Source organism: Onychostoma macrolepis, chromosome 22, assembly GCF_012432095.1.
Source record: "Onychostoma macrolepis isolate SWU-2019 chromosome 22, ASM1243209v1, whole genome shotgun sequence".
NCBI lineage: Eukaryota > Metazoa > Chordata > Actinopteri > Cypriniformes > Cyprinidae > Onychostoma > Onychostoma macrolepis.
Window position 1 is genome coordinate 638,883 of NC_081176.1, and position 19,204 is coordinate 658,086.

The 19,204-nt window shown below is 37.3% G+C and overlaps 1 protein-coding gene across 14 annotated transcripts in view; it reads left to right on the top strand.

The window, feature by feature from the left end:
* Positions 1 to 9,258: 9,258 nt before the first annotated feature.
* The window catches only part of LOC131531223 (NACHT, LRR and PYD domains-containing protein 12-like), a 166,342-nt gene continuing 156,396 nt past the window's right edge, over positions 9,259 to 19,204 (top strand). For 13 of the 14 annotated variants that reach the window (XR_009268607.1, XM_058761861.1, XM_058761856.1 and 10 more), the window contains exons 1-8: positions 9,259 to 9,436; positions 9,894 to 9,978; positions 10,133 to 10,328; positions 10,568 to 12,398; positions 13,197 to 13,367; positions 15,764 to 15,934; positions 18,662 to 18,835; positions 19,002 to 19,172. Coding sequence is in view for 13 of the 14 variants with exons in the window: in XM_058761861.1 (XP_058617844.1) it covers positions 10,178 to 10,328; positions 10,568 to 12,398; positions 13,197 to 13,367; positions 15,764 to 15,934; positions 18,662 to 18,835; positions 19,002 to 19,172 (2,669 nt within the window). In the remaining variant the exon portion in view is untranslated. Of the gene's footprint in view, positions 9,437 to 9,776; positions 9,979 to 10,132; positions 10,329 to 10,567; positions 12,399 to 13,196; positions 13,368 to 15,763; positions 15,935 to 18,661; positions 18,836 to 19,001; positions 19,173 to 19,204 lie in introns of those variants that run through there. The other variant, XM_058761852.1, reaches the window with a different exon arrangement.

The window sequence follows — 19,204 nt, forward strand, 5'->3', positions numbered from 1 at the left end:
TACTTCTCATTTTTCGATTTTCCATTGTTTCATTACAATTGTACTGTCATTGCTTAATACACTATTTGTATAAATTTCCTATAATTAAAATCACACATCTTTCTTTTTTTTTTTTAAATTAACACAATTTATACATTTTCCATATTCTAAATAACATTTCTTGTCTATTTTCTCTCCATCAGTTTTTCTTCTGTACCAGACACCAGATCCTCTGTTTCAGGTGTCTTTGGAGCATCTAAAAACATCATATAAGTTATTCCTCTTGGACCCATCATTGAATTTACACCTAATATAGTTGCTGCAATTATCCTTTTTTTTAAGTTACCACTTTCCATTCTCTCCATCTGCTATTGCTACACTTTTTAGTTATCAAAATTACTTCTATTATGTAAACCACTACTCCTGCAAGTACAACTTCCTCTGTAATAATTACATATAACCACATTTCAGCCAAACATAAACAGGCATGATGCAAGGCTAATAATTTCCCCAAATCATACAAGTTTTTCTAAATATCTAAACATTGTCAACAAATTTTTGCTATGGTAAATCAAAATGATCATAACATCACCCATAACCCTTTTGCTATATACTGTTTTTATCATGTGTAGCAACACTGTTCCTATTGTTCCTTTTATTTTCATGTTTTCCCAAATCATAGTAAACATCCAAAGGAATAAACTGGATTGAATCACCAGTAGATCATAAGGTCACTGAGGTCAGATCCGCTGATGTTGGTTGTGTATCATTGTATCGTTGCTTGCCATTGTTTGTTCTTCAGTCTCACTAGCGTGTTCTTCATTTTGCTGTCAGTTGACCTTTACAACATTGCCTGGCAAATAAATGTGTGTTTTTTTGTTTTGTTTTTTGTTCTGGATTCTTCTGAAATGGAGCATGTGGCACATCATGTGGGACTGATTTGTGTATCACTGTAGTTTGACTGAAAACTAATAAAAATTGAAAACTTTTATATATATATAGCTCATAGCTGCTGTACACATTTTGACTGATGGATGCATCAGTTTTAGTTCTTGTAAGCCGCACTTCTCTTTTGTTTTTCTGATGCAGGATTTTGAGGACAGTAGTAAAGACAGAAAAGGGTCGATGAGCTCAAAATATTACAGAATAAATTACACTGAGAGTAAATAAGACAGCTGTGATATTTGTCATTTAAACTTATATTACATAAAAAACAGTGATATAAATGTTGAATAAGAGAACAGAAAGCCAGTAAATAAAGAAGACTAAATTCATTAGTCAGTCTAATATTTCCTTAAATGTAGGATTTAAAAATACATAAATCATAACTAAGTTTTTGGTTGTCCAATGATAAAAAAAAAAAAATTAATTTCATCTCTAAATAAGAAATAAAGTGCTGTTTTGTCTTTTTGAAACCCACATAAGATTATGAGTTACAGTCTCAGTTTTTCTGTTTTAATAGACATTAGATTCAAAACTGTTTAAACCTTAAATGACAGATTGTGAAAAGCACATATATCTACATCACAGCAACCTGTGAAACTGAACAGAGATGGTACATTCAGAAAATAAGATAAAAATAACTGGGCATTTTCTATTTGTATGTAGAAACTGAAAGTTCATTATAATTCATTGAGTTCTGGACTAATTCAAACACTGCACATTTTGCATGTCTCCTTTATCAATCACACCTGATTCAACTCATCAGCTCATTAGTAGCAACTCCAAGGGTGTTTCTCAAACGGAAGGCTGGATCCTACCAAGGCTGTGTCCTTCCTAGTTCAGTCCTTCAGAGTCTTGTAGGCTAGACTCCTCATCGGCATATAAACGCTAGAATGAGACGCTCTAGTAAGTGCGCGTGGCTACGTCACATATGTTCCCGCCCTTACCGTCACGGCACAAAAACACTAATAAAATCACTAATAAAACTTAGTTTTGGTAAAAAACCTTTGTATTACAAATCTTTATATTATTTGGCTTTCTATTAATGCAATACAATGAAAAACCGCCATCTATGATCTCCCTGTGGCATAAATTATTGGCAGTTTAGCGTTTAGTAAGTAATTTACACCAAAACAAAATATAATCTATCCTTTCATGTCCGAAAACATTATTTTTGTCTTAGATTTCATAATAAATTCAGACAAGCTCAGTACTGACTCGTTTTTCGTCAGTTTATTTTCATGAAATGGAATGGGTACAAAGGATTGTGGGTGATTGAAGGTCGCGGAGGATACATCCCATGCATCCTTCAAATTCAGCTGAAAGAAGGACGCGAAACGAAGGCTGTCTTCCGAGGATCCTTCTGATTGAGATGGCCTTCAGCGACGTTTGATGACGTGGCAGCCGAGATATGCAACCTTTGTAGGATGCAGCCTTCCGTTTGAGAAACACCCCAAGACCTGAAATGGGTGTGTCAGACAAAGGAGACGTGCAAAATGTGCAGTGTTGGGGAGGCTCCAGGAACGTGTTTGGGATAGAGCCCTGCACGGGCCTAAAATTTAGGCCCTAGCCCGGCCCATGTCCGACAGCTCATCAGAATTCTCGGCCCGAGTCCGACCCGAGCCCGTCTTTTTTCCCCCTTCTCCCAAAACAGCTTATCTACTACTGTTTCAGCCATTAAAATAGTTCAGTTTTGTATGAAATGGCAAAGTGATTGTATTTCGTTTCGTTATTTTATTAAGTTAATTTAGAAAAACGTTTGGAGCATTTTTTATTCCTTAAATGTAAGTTTTTGTTTTTTAAAGTAACGACCAAGCGGCCAGCGGCAGACAGCGAGTTGATCATAGCCTATGTTTGATCAATTTAGCTTTCTCAAATCATCACGATTTCTCTAAAATTAAATCTATAATTATAAAACAGCTCCACAATGTTAGTTTAAACGCTTGACCTAGATAAATGTGCACTGATGCATATCCAGTAGTTTGTGTGGAGAGTGAAAGCTGAAGCGCGCTTTACAGGACGCGCCAGAACGACCACTTGCTTTGGAAACATTTTGAAATACGCTGTCATGTTTGCTCATAAAGGTAAGAGTAAAAGGCTACGTTGTTCGGAACTGTAAAGGGTCTACTTTTATTTGTGTGCACTCACAATATCAACAAAACATGCTTTTATAAAATAAAGAAGAAAAAAAAGCAGTTTCGGTTTTGAGCAAGCGGTGCGCTTCTGAAAAACCGAAACACAGCATATACTTGCCTCACTGACTTGATAAATATAGTATCTATAGAAAGCTTTGAATTACTACTTTAAAACGAAATAAATCGAATCGAAAACAAAAACTCTTTCATTATAACATCCCTAAAGATGCATTTCTCTCTAAAGGCGCATCCAGTGAGGAGATGGCAGTCAGGATCATCATCAAATGCATGGCTGATCAAAAATGCAGCTTTTCCCGAAGCATTGGGAACTTTTTGTAACTCCACGCTCCAACTTCTCCCTGATGCTCTGCATGGTCACTTGTATGCTAATGTGTGCGTATATGCGTTGCGTTTTGCTTAGGCGATGTATAATATTTATAATATAATCAGTATTTAATACAGTAGCCATGTGTGCTCTGCGCGTATATGGGCCCAATAAAAGGAGAGAAGCTAAATGAGCCCGAGTCCGACCCGAGCCCGATCTGTAAAAAAAAAAATTGGCCCGAGCCCGGCCCGAATGGACTCAGCGTGTCGGGCTCCGTCGGGACCCGACGGGCTTGCAGACCTCTAGTTTGGGAACCCCTGGGCTAATCCATGCTGCATACTCCGGTACAGTAGGTGGCGGTATGCACCTGATAAATCACGATTGCAATCCGTCATAAAACCAATAATAATAATAATAAGAAGACGAACAGCGATCACAAACCGAAAGTGTTTTAAAGACTTCTGGATTCTGTTCCTACACAAGATCGTCTGAACTACTGCAAGTAAGTCTGAATACTTTCACGATTACAGTTATTTAGGAGAATGATGAACGGGTTTCAGAGCTATATGAAGCAGGATTTGTTAAGTTATAACTTATACCTGTCGCCGAAGTAACAAACACAGAGAAGCAGAAAGATATTAAAACAAACCATTTAAAGACAAACGCATATTTAACAAGTCTGTAACAATGTAGCATTAAGAATAATTCTGAAAGTATTCTGTGGTCAAATCAAACCTGTTCTTCCGGATAGAGAGACAATAAACCCGAGCAAAATTAATGATCTTTTAAACTTCTTAATGCTCCGAAAGTTAATGTTCATGTAAATAAAGACATGTGTTGTGAGTGATCTGAAGAGATTATGACACCAATTACATGGCAGTATATTTGTAGCATATTTTAGTTTTATATTGATTGTTTGATAACTCAGTCATTCATCACTAGTTATTCTTCTTCATCATTTATTCCTCTGAACTCTCATGATGTTGATCTCAGACAGAGACACATTGTCATGTCCAGGTCCTGATGAGCATCTGATGGTCTTCAGAGACACAAAGATCTCAGTGTTGAGCTGTTCATCTGCAGTATGTCAGAGAAGAGAGGAAAGATGAGTCTCTCACAGAAACAGAGGTAAGACTGAGTCTGCTTTCAGAGGAAAACAACACTTTTCAACAAGGAGTGTTTTCTCTCACTATTGTCATCTCAAATGCTTTTCAAAACAAAGTAGAACTTCCTATAAATGTTTTAGATTGGTTAAAACAGGTTTAAAAATGATTGTTATATTTGATGATTATTTTTATAATTAAATGAAAACTTTAAACAAACTAATAATTATTGATATTGATTATTATAAATACATAGTACAGAAAACTGCAGTGTGACGTGTTAACATGCAGGAGGCCTACAACTATAAGTGTTTAGAAAGGTCTAAGGATCTATTATAAAATCTTTAACTGCAATTTCTTAATTTTTTTTTTGTCAGGAAATCATATGCATCTACTGAGAGAGAGAGAGAGAGAGAGAGAGAAAAAAAAAACACTTTTACTCTGGAGAAAAACTTTAAGCATTGTTTTTCCTGTTTTTACCCAAAATAAGGTCTTGTGAGCATTAGTGAGTGCACACATAAAAGCAAATATGAAATATGATGTTACAGGAAATCCCTAATATAGATAAAGTCTATCACTGTAGCTGAATAATAATAATAATTAAAAAAAACCTATTAACTGATGGAACATGAAGACAAACATACGATTGTGACTAAATGGTGTATCTCTGTTCTTCAAGCCATGTTTGGTATTTTTATATGAATAAAGTGGTAACACTTTCGTTTAGGGACCAGTTCTCACTACTAACTAGTAGCTTAATAGCATGCATATTACTAGCATATTGGCTATTCATTAGTACTTATAAAACATATTCTGCAAAACCAATGTTCTACATCCCTAATCATACCCAATACATTAACTACCTTACTAAGCAGTAATTAGGAGTTTAAGGCAAAAAACATAGTTAATAGTTAATTAATAGCAAGAATTGGACCAATAAAGTATATTTATAATACAATGCTAATCGACATGGTCTTTAGTGTACACTATAAAAAATACTGGGTTAAATACAACCCAGCGCTGGGTAAAATATGGACGAACCCAGCGATTGGGTTGTTTAGACCCAGAAGGTTGGGTTAAACATTTAACCTATTGGTTGAAAACAACCCAGCATGTGTTCTGTCCAATATTTACCCAGCACTGGGTTGTATTTAACCCAGCATTTTTTAGAGTGTATATAATACTATACAATAAAGATTTTTACCTCATTCTGTGACATGAAACCATGTCAGATCACAAAAGGAAGTTATTTCAAACACTCGAGTGATGTTATGAAATTAATTTGTAGCAAAAACGTCAGTAAATGTTCACTTTGTTGGACAACAGGTTTGTAAACAGGCTCAACCGGCACTTCAACCTTTCATTAAAGATGAACTCTTGCTTGTAGAGCTTCAAGACATGGTACAGTAGTGAATAGTAATGAAAAATATCCTGCTTGACTGTAAATCACTGTCGTTTGTTTTAGATGACAGGTTTACATGGTCTTGAAGTATGATGTAGATGAGTTTGATTTTGATTATTTGGTTTTGATTAGTTGGTGTATATAATGGGAGGGCTGCATTAGAAGTGTTTGTGCTGAGAAAGTGAATGATGCTGAAGCTGTAAATAATGAAAGGATGGGTGAGTGTTGAAGCTGGGGTCAGTGCCACTATTGCTAGGGAAGATATAAATGAGGAAGGTGGGAGAAGTGAGATGACTGAGACTGAGGAGAATGTAGCTGAATGCTCCAGTGGCTCAATGGTAGAAATGAAGCTCATGTGTTACATGAGGATGCTGCTGCTGTGACAGAAGAGAGCTTGGACTGTGATGGAAGGAGATTTATACTTTTCTCTTTTTTTTCCATTTGAGGTGTGTATATATATATATATAGTTTTTTTTTTTAAATTTGGGTAATTGATTGTATTAAATAAAGAAAAAAAAAGCTCTCCCTCTGTTCTTTGTGTCATTAGTGTAAGCTTACGTGTGTCCAGCTTTGTGTCTGTGAAGAGTGACCGGTCAAAAGGTGAACCACCGAGATTCAGTGAAGAAACACCATCAGCTACTGAAAGGTATTTCACTTGGTTTGTGTTACAACATAGCATTAGCTAATTTCTCCACTGGGATATTTGTGATAGAAATTAAATAAATGAATTTCTGCTTCCTCCTTCATTGAACTGTGTCTAGAGCTTCTTTACAGTTACACAGGCATTAGGGAGCATAAATTCACTGAGGAAAATAGATCTTGCAATCAAACATGAATGTGTCCATCTATCTACAGAAATTACCATTTTCAACATTTTCCCCGTCTCTCTCTGTTCTTTGTGTCATTAGTGTAAGATCAGGCTCACATGTGTCCAGCTCTGTGTCTGTGAAGAGTGACTGTTCAAAAGGTGAACCACCGTTATTCAGTGAGGAAACACCATCAGCTACTGAACGGTATTTCATGTGTTTTGTATTATATAGATAATTTCTCCACTGGGATATTTGTGATAGAAATTAAATAAATGAATTTCTGCTTCCTCCTTCATTGAACTGTGTATAGAGCTTCTTTACAGTAATACAGTTACACGGGCAGACACTAGGGAGCATAAATTCACTGAGGAAAATAGATCTTGCAATCAAACATGAATGTGTCCATCTATCTACAGAAATTACCATTTTCAACATTTTCCCCGTCTCTCTCTGTTCTTTGTGTCATTAGTGTAAGATCAGGCTCACATGTGTCCAGCTCTGTGTCTGTGAAGAGTGACTGTTCAAAAGGTGAACCACCGTTATTCAGTGAGGAACACCATCAGCTACTGAACGGTATTTCATGTGTTTTGTATTATATAGATAATTTCTCCACTGGGATATTTGTGATAGAAATTAACTAAATAAAACAATAAATCACAGATCATAATATCTGCTTTCCTTTTTATTGAAGTCTGTCTGGAGCTTCTTTCCAGTAAAACAATTACACAAGCAGCAACAAGGAAGCATAAATTCACCATAGAGACATGAATATGTCCTTCCATCTGTTTAATTAACATTTGCAGCATTAAAATATTTTTAAAAAAGTCTGAATAACTCCTGTAATACAGTTGTTGTTTTTTTTCTTTCTATTACAGGTGCATCTCAATAAATTAGAATGTCGTGAAAAAGTTAATTTTTTCTTGTAAGTTATTTCAAAAAGTGAAACTTTCATATATTTTAGATTCATTGCATGTAAAGTAAAACATTTAAAAAGTTATTTTTTGTTTTCATTTTGATGATTAGAGCTTACAGCTCATGAAAGTCAAAAATCAGTATCTCAAAATATTAGAATATTTACATTTGAGTTTCAATTAATGACCATCCCTACAGTATAAATTCTGGGTATCTCTTGTTCTTTGAAACCACAATAATGGAGAAGACTGCTGACTTGGCAATGATCCAGAAGACGAACATTGACGTCCTCCACAAAGAGGGTAAGTCACAGAGGGTCATTACTGAAAGGTGTGGCTGTTTACAGAGTGCTGTATCAAAGCATATTAAATGCAAAGTTGACTGGAAGGAAGAATTTGGGTAGGAAAAGGTGCACAAGCAACAGGGATGACTGCAAGCTTGAGAATACTGTCAAGCAAAGCCGATTCAAACACTTGGGAGAGCTTTACAAGGAGTGAACTGAAGCTGGAGTCAGTGCATCAAGAGTCACCACGCTCAGGAAAAGGGCTACCAAGCCACTTCTGAACCAGAAACAACGTCAGAAGCATCTTACCTGGGCTGTGGAGAAAAAGAACTGACTGTTGCTCAGTGGTCCAAAGTCCTCTTTTCAGATGAAAGTAAATTTTGCATTTCATTTGGAAATCAAGGTCCCAGAGTCTGGAGGAAGTGTGGTGAGGCACAGAATCCATGTTGCTTGAAGTCCAATGTGAAGTTTCCACAGTCAGTGATGATTTGGGCTGCCATGTCATCTGCTGGTGTTGGTCCACTGTGTTTTCTGAAGTCCACAGTCAACGCAGCCATCTACCAGGAGATTTTAGAGCACTTCATGCTTCCTTCTGCTGACAAGCTTTTTGAAGATGCTGATTTCATTTTCCAGCAGGACTTGGCACCTGCCCACACTGCCAAAGGTACCAAAAGCTGGTTAAATGACCATAGTGTTACTTTGCTTGATTGGCCAGCAAACTAGCCTGACCTGAACCCCATAGATTCTCTTGTCAAGAAGAAGATGAGAGACACCAGATTAGGGGTGTAAACGATACACGAATCGCGGTTGAATGATTCACGGGCATTTTCCAAATGGAAGTGATCATCCCTATCCCCTTGGACTTGGGAGTGAGCAGGGCACGTGCGTGTCATTATGTAGTCGTTTGGAATGCACTTGGTGAAGGGAGCGTAATTTCCTCATTATCTGCAGCTGGGATGTTCCGTGACAACGCAGCACGGTAAAGGCCAGCAGATGTCGCTGTTTAAATGTCAATAGTCTTTTTATTGTTGTTAGCATAACTGTTGCAAATAAACATACATAACAAACATAATAAATATATAAAAAATAATATATATAAAACTTTTTAAATTATGAAATGTATATATATTTTTTTTTTTATGCGGTTGTCCGCCAGCGAATCTGCTGACGCACACCGTGCTGCTTTGTCACGGGAACATCCCAGCTGAAGATAATGAGGAAATTGCGCTCCCTTCACCAAGTGCATTCCAAACGACTACATAATGACACGCACGTGCCCTGCTCACTCCCAAGTCCCCACTCCAAGGGGATAGGGATGATCACTTCCATTTGGAAAATGCCCGTGAATCGTTCAACCGCGATTCATATATCGTTACACCCCTACACCAGACCCAACAATGCAGATGAGCTGAAGGCCACTGTCAAGGAAACCTGGGCTTCCATACCACCTCAGCAGTGCCACAAACTGATCACCTCCATGCCACGCCGAATTGAGGCAGTAATTACAGCAAAAGGAGCCCTTACCAAGTATTGAGTACATTGACAGGTAAATTAACATACTTCCCAGAAGGCCAACAATTCACTGAAAATGTTTTTTTTTATTGGTCTTATGAAGTATTCTAATTTGTTGAGATAGTGAATTGGTGGGTTTTTGTTAAATGTGAGCCAAAATCATCACAATTAAAAGAACCAAAGACTTAAACTACTTCAGTTTGTGTGCATTGAATTTATTTAATACACGAGTTTCACAATTTGAGTTGAATTACTGAAATAAATTAACTTTTCCACGACATTCTAATTTATTGAGATGCACCTGTATTTGTGTCATTAGATCTCTCATTATAGTTAATTTAAAACTTAAATTTGCACTGAAATAGAACCTTCTCTTTAACAGCATTAACTTATAGCTGCAGCATTAACAGCTGATGTTTGCTCTTTGGCTTTAATTTAAACAAAAATGGCAAGATATTTATCTTATTTAATTTTATTTGCCATTTTAACAGGCTGCAATATGAGATATTAGATTCAGACTTCCAGATTAACAGGAACCACAAGAATTTCACAGACAAATTCCTAGAAATCTTCCAGGTAGGAAAAATATTTTCATAAATGTCTATTTATAACAAACAAATTGGTTACTGGACAATGTCTCTTGTTTCATTTACAAATACTTTATAATTTGTACCAAATGAACGTGGATTTGGTTCAGCTGTGTTTTGTTTTTGGGTTTTTTGCTTTGTAGGATCTTCAAAAGAAAATAATCAAATTCCTAAAAAATGAGCTGGAAATGTTTGAAAAAATATTACAAAAAGAGAACACGCAAAACTTTGTGAAGGACTTTAATGAGAATAGATGTAGAATCAAAGAAGCAGCTCTTGATCTCACGCTCTTCTTCCTGAGAGAGATGAAGCAAGATGAAGCTGCTGATACTCTAGAAGGTAAGAGACTCTGTTCGCTGCTTCCAGCGCTGTGTCAATCTGTTTGCTCTTCTATGATCACTGTTATGACTCAGAGGAAGATCATTTGCTGTTCATATGCCTCATATTATGTTCATATTATGTGTTCATAACCTGCCCTGTCTCTTCCAATGGCAAACTTCCTTTAGACTTCCACATTCTGTTCCGTACATAACAAACCCAGAGACTAAACAATCTGTATATTTTGTCCCTGTATTTAGATGAACTCATCTTCATTCATCAGCTAAAGTGTAGTCTAAAGAAGAAGTATCAATGTGTGTTTGAAGGAATTGCAAAGCAAGGTGACTCCACACTTCTGAAGAACATCTACACAGATCTCTATATCACTCAGGGTTGTAGTGAACAGGTCAATACTGAACATGAGGTAAGACAGATTGAAGTTGCTTCCAGACGTCATGAATCACAAGAGATACAAGTTGAGTGCAAAAATTTGTTTGAAGCACCTGAACAAGACAAGCAGATCAGAACTGTACTGACAAAAGGAGTTGCTGGCATCGGAAAATCAGTCTCTGTGCAGAAGTTTGTTCTGGATTGGGCCGAAGGAAAAGAAAATCAAGATATCAGCTTCATATTTCCTCTTCCATTTAGAGAGATGAACGTAAAGGAGAAAGAAAAACTAAGTTTGATGGACCTTATAACTCAGTTTTTCCCAGAGACAAAAGGACTGAAGCTTACAAGAAGAAATCAATTCAAAGTCTTGTTCATTCTTGATGGATTGGATGAATGTCGACTTCCTGTAAACTTTGAGGACAATGAGACGTGGTCTGATATATCATCACCAGCCTCTCTTGATTTTCTCCTAACGAACCTCATCAAGGGAAATCTGCTTCCTTCTGCTCTCATCTGGATCACCACCAGACCAGCAGCTGCCAGTAAGATTCCTCCTGACTGTATCGACCGGCTGACAGAGATACGAGGATTCAATGATGCACAAAAGGAGGAGTACTTCAGAAAGAGATTAATGGATGAGAATCAGGCCAAAGAAATCATTGATCATGTTAAACAATCAAAGAGTCTCTTTATCATGTGCCACATCCCAGTCTTCTGCTGGATTTCAGCCACTGTTCTTCAGAACATTTTAGAGGAGAAAAGAAATAATGTTATGAAAAACAATCAAGCTGATGATGCCTCCAGAACACTCCAGAAGTCAAATACTGAAGACACTCCTAAGACTCTGACACAAATGTACACACACTTCCTCAGATTTCAGATCCAACAGAGCAGACGAAAGTATGATGGAGAATATACACCAGATGTTTCCTGGGATAAAGATGCCATCTTTTCACTGGGGAAACTGGCATTTCATCAGCTGGAAAGAAACAATGTGATCTTCTATGACACAGATCTGGAAGCCTGTGGTATTGACGTCTATAAGGCATCAGTGTACTCAGGCATGTGTACCCAGATCTTTAAGGAGGAAACAGGGATCATTCTTGGTACCATGTACTGCTTCGTTCACTTGAGCATTCAAGAGTTTATTGCAGCTCTTTATGCACATCTGTTTCTAGACATCAACAAGAAATATGTGTTTGATCAAGACTCTACAGAACAGGAAAACAAAAGTGAAACCATGATTGATTTGCTCAAGACTGCAGTGGACAAGGCACTAGAGAGTAATAATGGACACCTGGATCTTTTTCTTAGATTCCTCCTTGGTTTGTCACTCCAGTCCAATCAGCGACTCTTACAGGGTCTGTTGACACAGCAAAATGGAAATGACCAGAGCAACAAGGAAATAGTACAGTACATCAAGCAGAAATTTGAAGCTAATCTGTCTCCAGAGAGATCCATCAATCTGTTCTACTGTCTGAATGAACTGAACGACCAAACTCTGGTGAAAGAGATTCAGACCCACCTCAGCAAAGGAAGTCTCTCATCTGCTGATCTTTCACCTGCCCAGTGGTCTGCTTTGGCCTTTGTGTTGTTGACATCAGAGGAGGAGCTGGAGGAGTTTGAGCTTCAGAAATTCAAGAAATCAGACGAGTGTCTCATTAGATTATCAGCAGTCATCAAAACCTCCAAAAGAGCTCTGTAAGTTAATATTTTTTTTTGCTTTCATCCTGAAAAATACATTTGTCTAGGGTTCCCATGCATCCTGGAAAACCTGGAAAATTAATTAGTGAAAACATGTTCTGGAAAATTATTTTAAAAATATTTTTGTGTTTTTCTTTAATTGTTTCAAGGAGAACAAAATGTTTAATTCTCAGCTAATGTTAGTAGAGAAAGTGCTTTGTTCAGGGATGCTGAAGTATTTTGAATGATGATAGTTAGTCCATCAAATGTTTGCAGTAAATGTCAACAGATAATCAGCTACCTAGTGATTGTGATTTATTTTAATGTATAATTCCAGCCTTTCTGCAGTACCAGTAGAACCAAATACTGGGTCAGTGTGGTACCCGCTGGTAGGCTGCTGCTTTCAAACATTCCTTTCCATATTTTTTGTAAGCACTCTGTAAAAAGCATTGTGTTTTTACAACATATTTTACAGCATTGTGCATTGTAGACGATGCTGAGCACATGATCGCAATGGTAAAGGTGTTTAATCAGAATTCTCTCAGTAATAGGGCTGTCGCGATTCGTTGATTTTATTCGACTATTCGATTTTTAAAAATCTTCGACTTCATTTTGCTGGCATCGACTAACCGGCAAAATACAGAAAGTGGCGCATTTCACGGATGAGAATCCATACTACTCAGTAAAGCTTTTCTTTGAAACCATGGAAGTAGCACTTTCAAATGTATAATTCATTGTAATTAAAACTATAGATTATTATTTATATTTAGCAAATGCATTCAATCTAATTATTCTGTAATCGTATTTCCCTTGTAGGCTAAATGATTGTGGCTTAACAGACAAAAGCTGTTCAGCTCTGGCTACAGTTCTTGGATCTGATACCAGTCTGAAAGAGCTGAACATGAACAATAATAATCTGCAGGATTCGGGAGTGAAGCTGCTCTGCACTGGACTGGAAAATATGAAGTGTCATTTGGAGATACTGAGGTAAGTTGTGTGATTTGATCTGTCATTGACACTGTCCTAAACTGACACATTGTGCTATACTGTTTACAGAATGTATTTGGTTATGTTCAAGGTAGGGATAACAACATACATTTGATGGTTCATTTGTATCTATGATAATGCATATCTGTTTGTATATAATTGGATATCAAAAGCTAACATAAGATGTTTTCGGGCTATTGTTATTTTTGCATTTTTGTATTATATTTACTGATGTAATATACTGTATGAGATTTCAGGGTTTTCCTCTTGAAGTCTGGACAATTTTTATATTTTGCTTAAAATAAGTATCCTCTAAAACAAACAAACTACATGAATAATGAAAATGCTCTCTCATGATGAAAAAGGAAAAAGTTAACTAGTAAATTAAAGACATGTTATATAGCAGTTTATACAATGCAGATTCAATTCTGCTGCAAAGTAACTCTAAAAAGACAATAGAAAATAGTCATTATTCAGTTAAAATCAGTTTAATGTTGATTCAGTTTGGTTCAGTAAATATGTAAAGTCCATCAATTTAAGAGTGAGTTTAATTCATTTATAAAGCAACTGTGGAGAAAACAGTGACGTCATCATCAGCTCAGTTCAGTTCTCATCCAATAATTTCAATTTTAGTATTTTCAAAGTTTTAAAGGGGTGGTTTATTGCAATTTTTTTTTAACGTTAGTTAGTGTGTAATGTTGCTGTTTGAGCATAAACAACATCTGCAAAGTTGCAGTGCTGAAAGTTCAATGCAAACAGAGATATCGTCTTTTAAAATTCTGGAAGTTTAATGCCTACAAAAACGGCTGGTAAGGGACTACAACGAGTTACTTCCCGGGTCTGACATGTCACTGACCCAGATAAACCCCGCCCTCGGGAACATGTAAGGAAGGGAGCGAGGCCATGCTGTGCTGCTTTAGAGAAGAGGAAGAGAAAACTAGGGGTGCACGTAAAAATATATTCATATATGAATCGCGATTCTGTCTTCTATCGATTCTAATGGATTCACAAGTTTCAAAATTAATGTTCTAAAACAGCAGTTCTCAATCCTGTTCCTCGCGTCGCCCTGCTCTGCTCTCTCTCTCTCTCTCTCTCTCTCTCTCTCTCTCTCTCCCTCATTCAGTCCCAACAAACTTCCAATTATACATTTTCACATAGCAATGAGAAGTGTTATACATGGACGCGTGTGCGGTTGCGGTACTGTATTAAAGCTTTAATCAGAATAAAACCGTATATTAAAAGCTAACATAAGCAGTAGCATAATAACAGTGTATCTAAACGTATGAGACAACAAACAAACATACCATTAAGAGCTGTGCTTGCACAGGTTCTGCGCGATCCTCTTCACTAATATCCTCTGCGTCTCAATCGGACTCAAATTGATAAGCAATATAGACGTTTCTATATTGTTATAAATCATTGTTTACATACAATACAATACAAAAAAAAAGTACAACGGTAGCACATGCCGCTGAGCTGAGGGGCGGGACATTTAGACGCACGCTCGGTGGTTTAGTGAATCACAACACACTGAGCCATCTAACCAATCAGAGCCCATTACGTATTTCTGAGGGAGGGGCTTCATTAAAAACAGGAAATAATCGAGGTGTTTGTCAGAGAAGGGACAGAGCAGTGTGGAATAAAGGTAAATTATATGAAAAATAATGCGTTTTTAAAAAAAATTAAGCATGAACACATATTAAACTGCACCCCATAAACACAATCAAGCCTAGAAAAAAAACAGTAAACCACCCCTTTAATTGCCTTTCCTTGCCATCTACAAGTTATTTTCCTAATTATAATTGTTCATTATGAAATATTCTTTAACGTGTTATTTATTTGGCTTAATGCTCTGCATCTACATTACATATACAAACAAAAAACCTGGAATGGAGTTACATGCTATATGTTGGATATTTCTGTCAGGGCCACTATCATCAAACATAATGACAATTTAATGTAACAACATAATTCAGGATAAAGTCTGACTCAATGAGGTATATCAGAAGGCCAAGTCCTGACTGCTGAATAATACTGAATGGACCTTATATAAGGAAGTAGTGATATGCGTTGTATTCCTATAGGTAGACATGAATCAGCTGATGCTTAAATTATTAACCTCAGAGACCTCAAGACACTCATCAAGATAATAGAGCAGCACTTTTAAATGTATAACTCATTGCCATTAATGATATACACCTATTATTTATTTACATATATTAAGTTTTATTCAAGCATGCTAGTTTGTTTTATCTAGGAAATTTGAATCAATTAAATATACTGTGTATATATTATAATTTTGTTGATGTAAAAATAATTGGTATAAATTTAATTTTTGTATTTAACAAATAAATTACATGCATCTAACTCTGTGATTTGTTTTATTTCTCTTGTAGGCTAAATGATTGTGGCTTAACAGACAAAAGCTGTTCAGCTCTGGCTAAAGTTATTGGATCAGATACCAGTCTGAAAGTGCTGAACATGAGCAATAATAATCTGCATGATTCAGGAGTGAAGCTGCTCTGCACTGGACTGAATAATATAAATTGCAAATTAGAGATAATGAGGTAAGTTTTGTGACAATCCCTTGTGTTTGGTTAGAATTCAGATCCATCTGTTAATGTCACGAATCCGGCCTATGAACTTTTGTTCACCCACCAGAGGTCACTCGCTCACCACATTGACTCTCACACCATACGTCACACTGCATTTCCCATCATCCATTGCACTTATGACACATACACAGCTGATTACACTGATTGCACACACAGCTGATTGCACTGATCACACACCCTACATAAACCATGGACTTCCTCTTCCTCTTTGCCGAGTATTGATCTGTGTTTAGCTCTCTTCTAGCACTAGCTGCCTTACCGTGCCATTCCGTGTTTCTGTTCAGTTCCAGTGTTGTTCTGCGTTTATCAGTCCCCTAGTGTTAGCTGCCTTACGGAACCTGTTTGTTGTTTTCTAGTTTGTGTTCCCTGTATTTACCCCTGTCTCACCCTTCGGACTCTGTTTATTCCCCTGCCTGGATTATTGCTGTGTACCTGGATTAACTCTCTTTGCCTTGCCCTGTTGGATACTGTTCGTCGATCGTCGACCCACGCTTGCCCTAGGACTACTCTTTGTCTTGTCCCTGCCATACCTGTTTGCCGTTGTTTGACCCTGCCTGTGATTTGACTATGTTTATTAATAAAAGCTTGCACTTGGATCCACTCACCTCACGTCTCGTTTGCCCTGTTACAGTTAACATGGACCTAGATAATTTGCCACAGAATTGAGGACAGAACTGCTTCAGCTCAGTGAAATTTATAGGCTTTAATTCCAGCATGAACTCTACATCCCAGGTCCTTCCACAGCATTTCAATGTGGTTTAAGAGTGGACTTGCGTTACGCAATTTCAAAAATGTAATTTTCTTGTGTTTCAACCATTTTGATGTTGTTTGTATGTTATGGATCATTTAGATGAAAGACTTTCACACCTTTTGAGTTTTAGATAATTGAAACCTTAAAGGGGTCATGTACTCCATTTTAAATTATTTTATAATGTTCTCTGTGATGCACCTATAATGTTAGATTTTTACATCAAAAATCATCATAATTTAGATATAATAGGCAATTTTGTGTCCAGGTTTTGACCCTCTCTGCAGAACAGTCTGTTTTTATAGGCGGGGCACATTCAAGACGCTGAAGTGAACACCCACTGCTATGATTGGCTAACAGTTTTGCATACTAATACAATATTTATTTGTAAAGCGCATTTTAAAAACAAGCGAAGCTGACCAAATTGTTGTACGGGAATAGAATAAAAATTCAGAAATAAAATGAATAACACAAGACTGTCAAATTTAAAACAGAACAATTAAACCAATGATCAAGGGGTATTGAAAGCTAGAGAGAACAGATATGTCTTTAGAGCAGACTTAAAAGCAGAAATAGAGGGGGCTAATCTAATATGAAGAGGTAGACCGTAGTTGCAAAAGCTCGATCACCTCGTTTTTTTAAGTCTAGATCTAGGCACGATGAGTAGACAGAGATCACTGGACCTCAATGTTCTAGAAAAGGTGTACAGATGGAGCAGGTCAGTCAGGTACTGAGGGGCCAAATTATTGAGGGCTTTATAAACAAATAACAATTTTAAAATCAATTCTATATTTGATAAGTAACCAGTGCAGTGTAGATAAAATAAGAGTTATGGCGCTTTTCCACTGCGTGGTACGACTCTGCTCGGCACGGTTCAGAACGGCACGGCACGGCTCAGTTCGGCTCGGTTTGCGTTTCCACTGCAGTTTAGTACCGCTTTAAAGTGGGCGGGATTATTCATGTGTCGTTATAGTTGCGCCGCCTCTACTGCCGTGACTCCTGAAAAACATTTTAATTCCGCGTTGCTCCATCAAGCTCTCGCTGGATCCGCTCGTCGGCTATCAACGAGAGGACAGTCTGTACTTCCTCAACAGACAACGAAACAGCCATTTTTTGGTTGTTAAAAGAAAGGTGCGCTCATTCAAAACAGTTGTGTTCAATCCTTCGCTGGCTGCTGATTTAAATCTAGCGGGTCTGTTGTGTCTCGTGCCGCAAGTTCAATGATGCAGGCAGTGACTATTTTCTCTGGCCAATCAGTGATCAGCAGAGTGTACACGTCACGTTTTGGTAACGGTACGGTTCGCTTGGAACCTCGGCCGAGGTGGTACTAAAAAAAAGTACCAGGTACTGTTCCCAGTGGAAAACCCCCCAAAAGTGAGCCGTACTGAACCGTACCGTGCCGTACCATGCAGTGGAAAAGTGCCATTACTGGCTCATACTTGCGGGTGCCAGAGAGTAATCTAGCAGCTGCGTTTTGCACTAGCTGTAGACGAGAGAGGGAAGACTGAGAAACGCTGTAATAAGGTGAATTACAATAGTCTAAACGAGTTGTTACAAAAGCATGGATCACCGTTTGGAAGTTTATCACAGAGTAAGTTGACGGAGATGAAAACCCGGGTTAAAGTTTTGAGTTCTGAAATTTACATTATTTTTTTTTTATAGTACATTGAGCTGTTACATGTCAAAAGATCAAGTTAAATGTAATTTCTCAGTTCATGACCCCTTTCAGTAACTGTAAACTGAAGGATCTCAGGTGAGCTGATGTGTAAAATATTAAAGGTCTCTAGGCCTTTTGGATTCAGTTGTACATTAAATTACACCGTAAACTGACAAGGAACACAAATAATTCACTTAATGGATTAATATTGTAAAGGTAATTTCTAGAATAACTCATTAATCAGTTGAATGTTACATTTTCATTTCTATTTTAGACTTTCAGACTGCAGTATCACTGAAGAAGGTTATAAAGCTCTGGCTTCAGCTCTGAGATCAAACCCTTCACACCTGATAGAGCTGGATCTCACAGGAAATGATCCTGGACAATCAGGAGTGAAGCAGCTCAGTGATTTACTACAGGATCCAGACTGTCAACTGAAGACACTGAGGTGAGACGTGATGAAATAATGTAAAATAAATATGCAGGCAATTTATTTATAAGAATACTTCATTGAAACACTGTGAAAGGGATGCATTTACAAAATGTTTTAGAGTCAGATGTTGTTTTTCAAGTTTATTTATGAAATTAAGTTTACTTCATCTTCTCTTCTGCAGATTTTTGGGTCCTGCTGCAGATGAAGCCTGTCAGTATGTGACTGGAATTGTGGGTAAAAACCCGTTACTCCTGAGAGAGCTGAATCTGAGTGAACATGAACTAGGAGACACACGAGTGAATCAGATCGCTGCTCTACTGCAGGATAAACACTGTCAACTCAACACACTGATGTACGTTTTTTCATTGTTACAAGGACACTTTT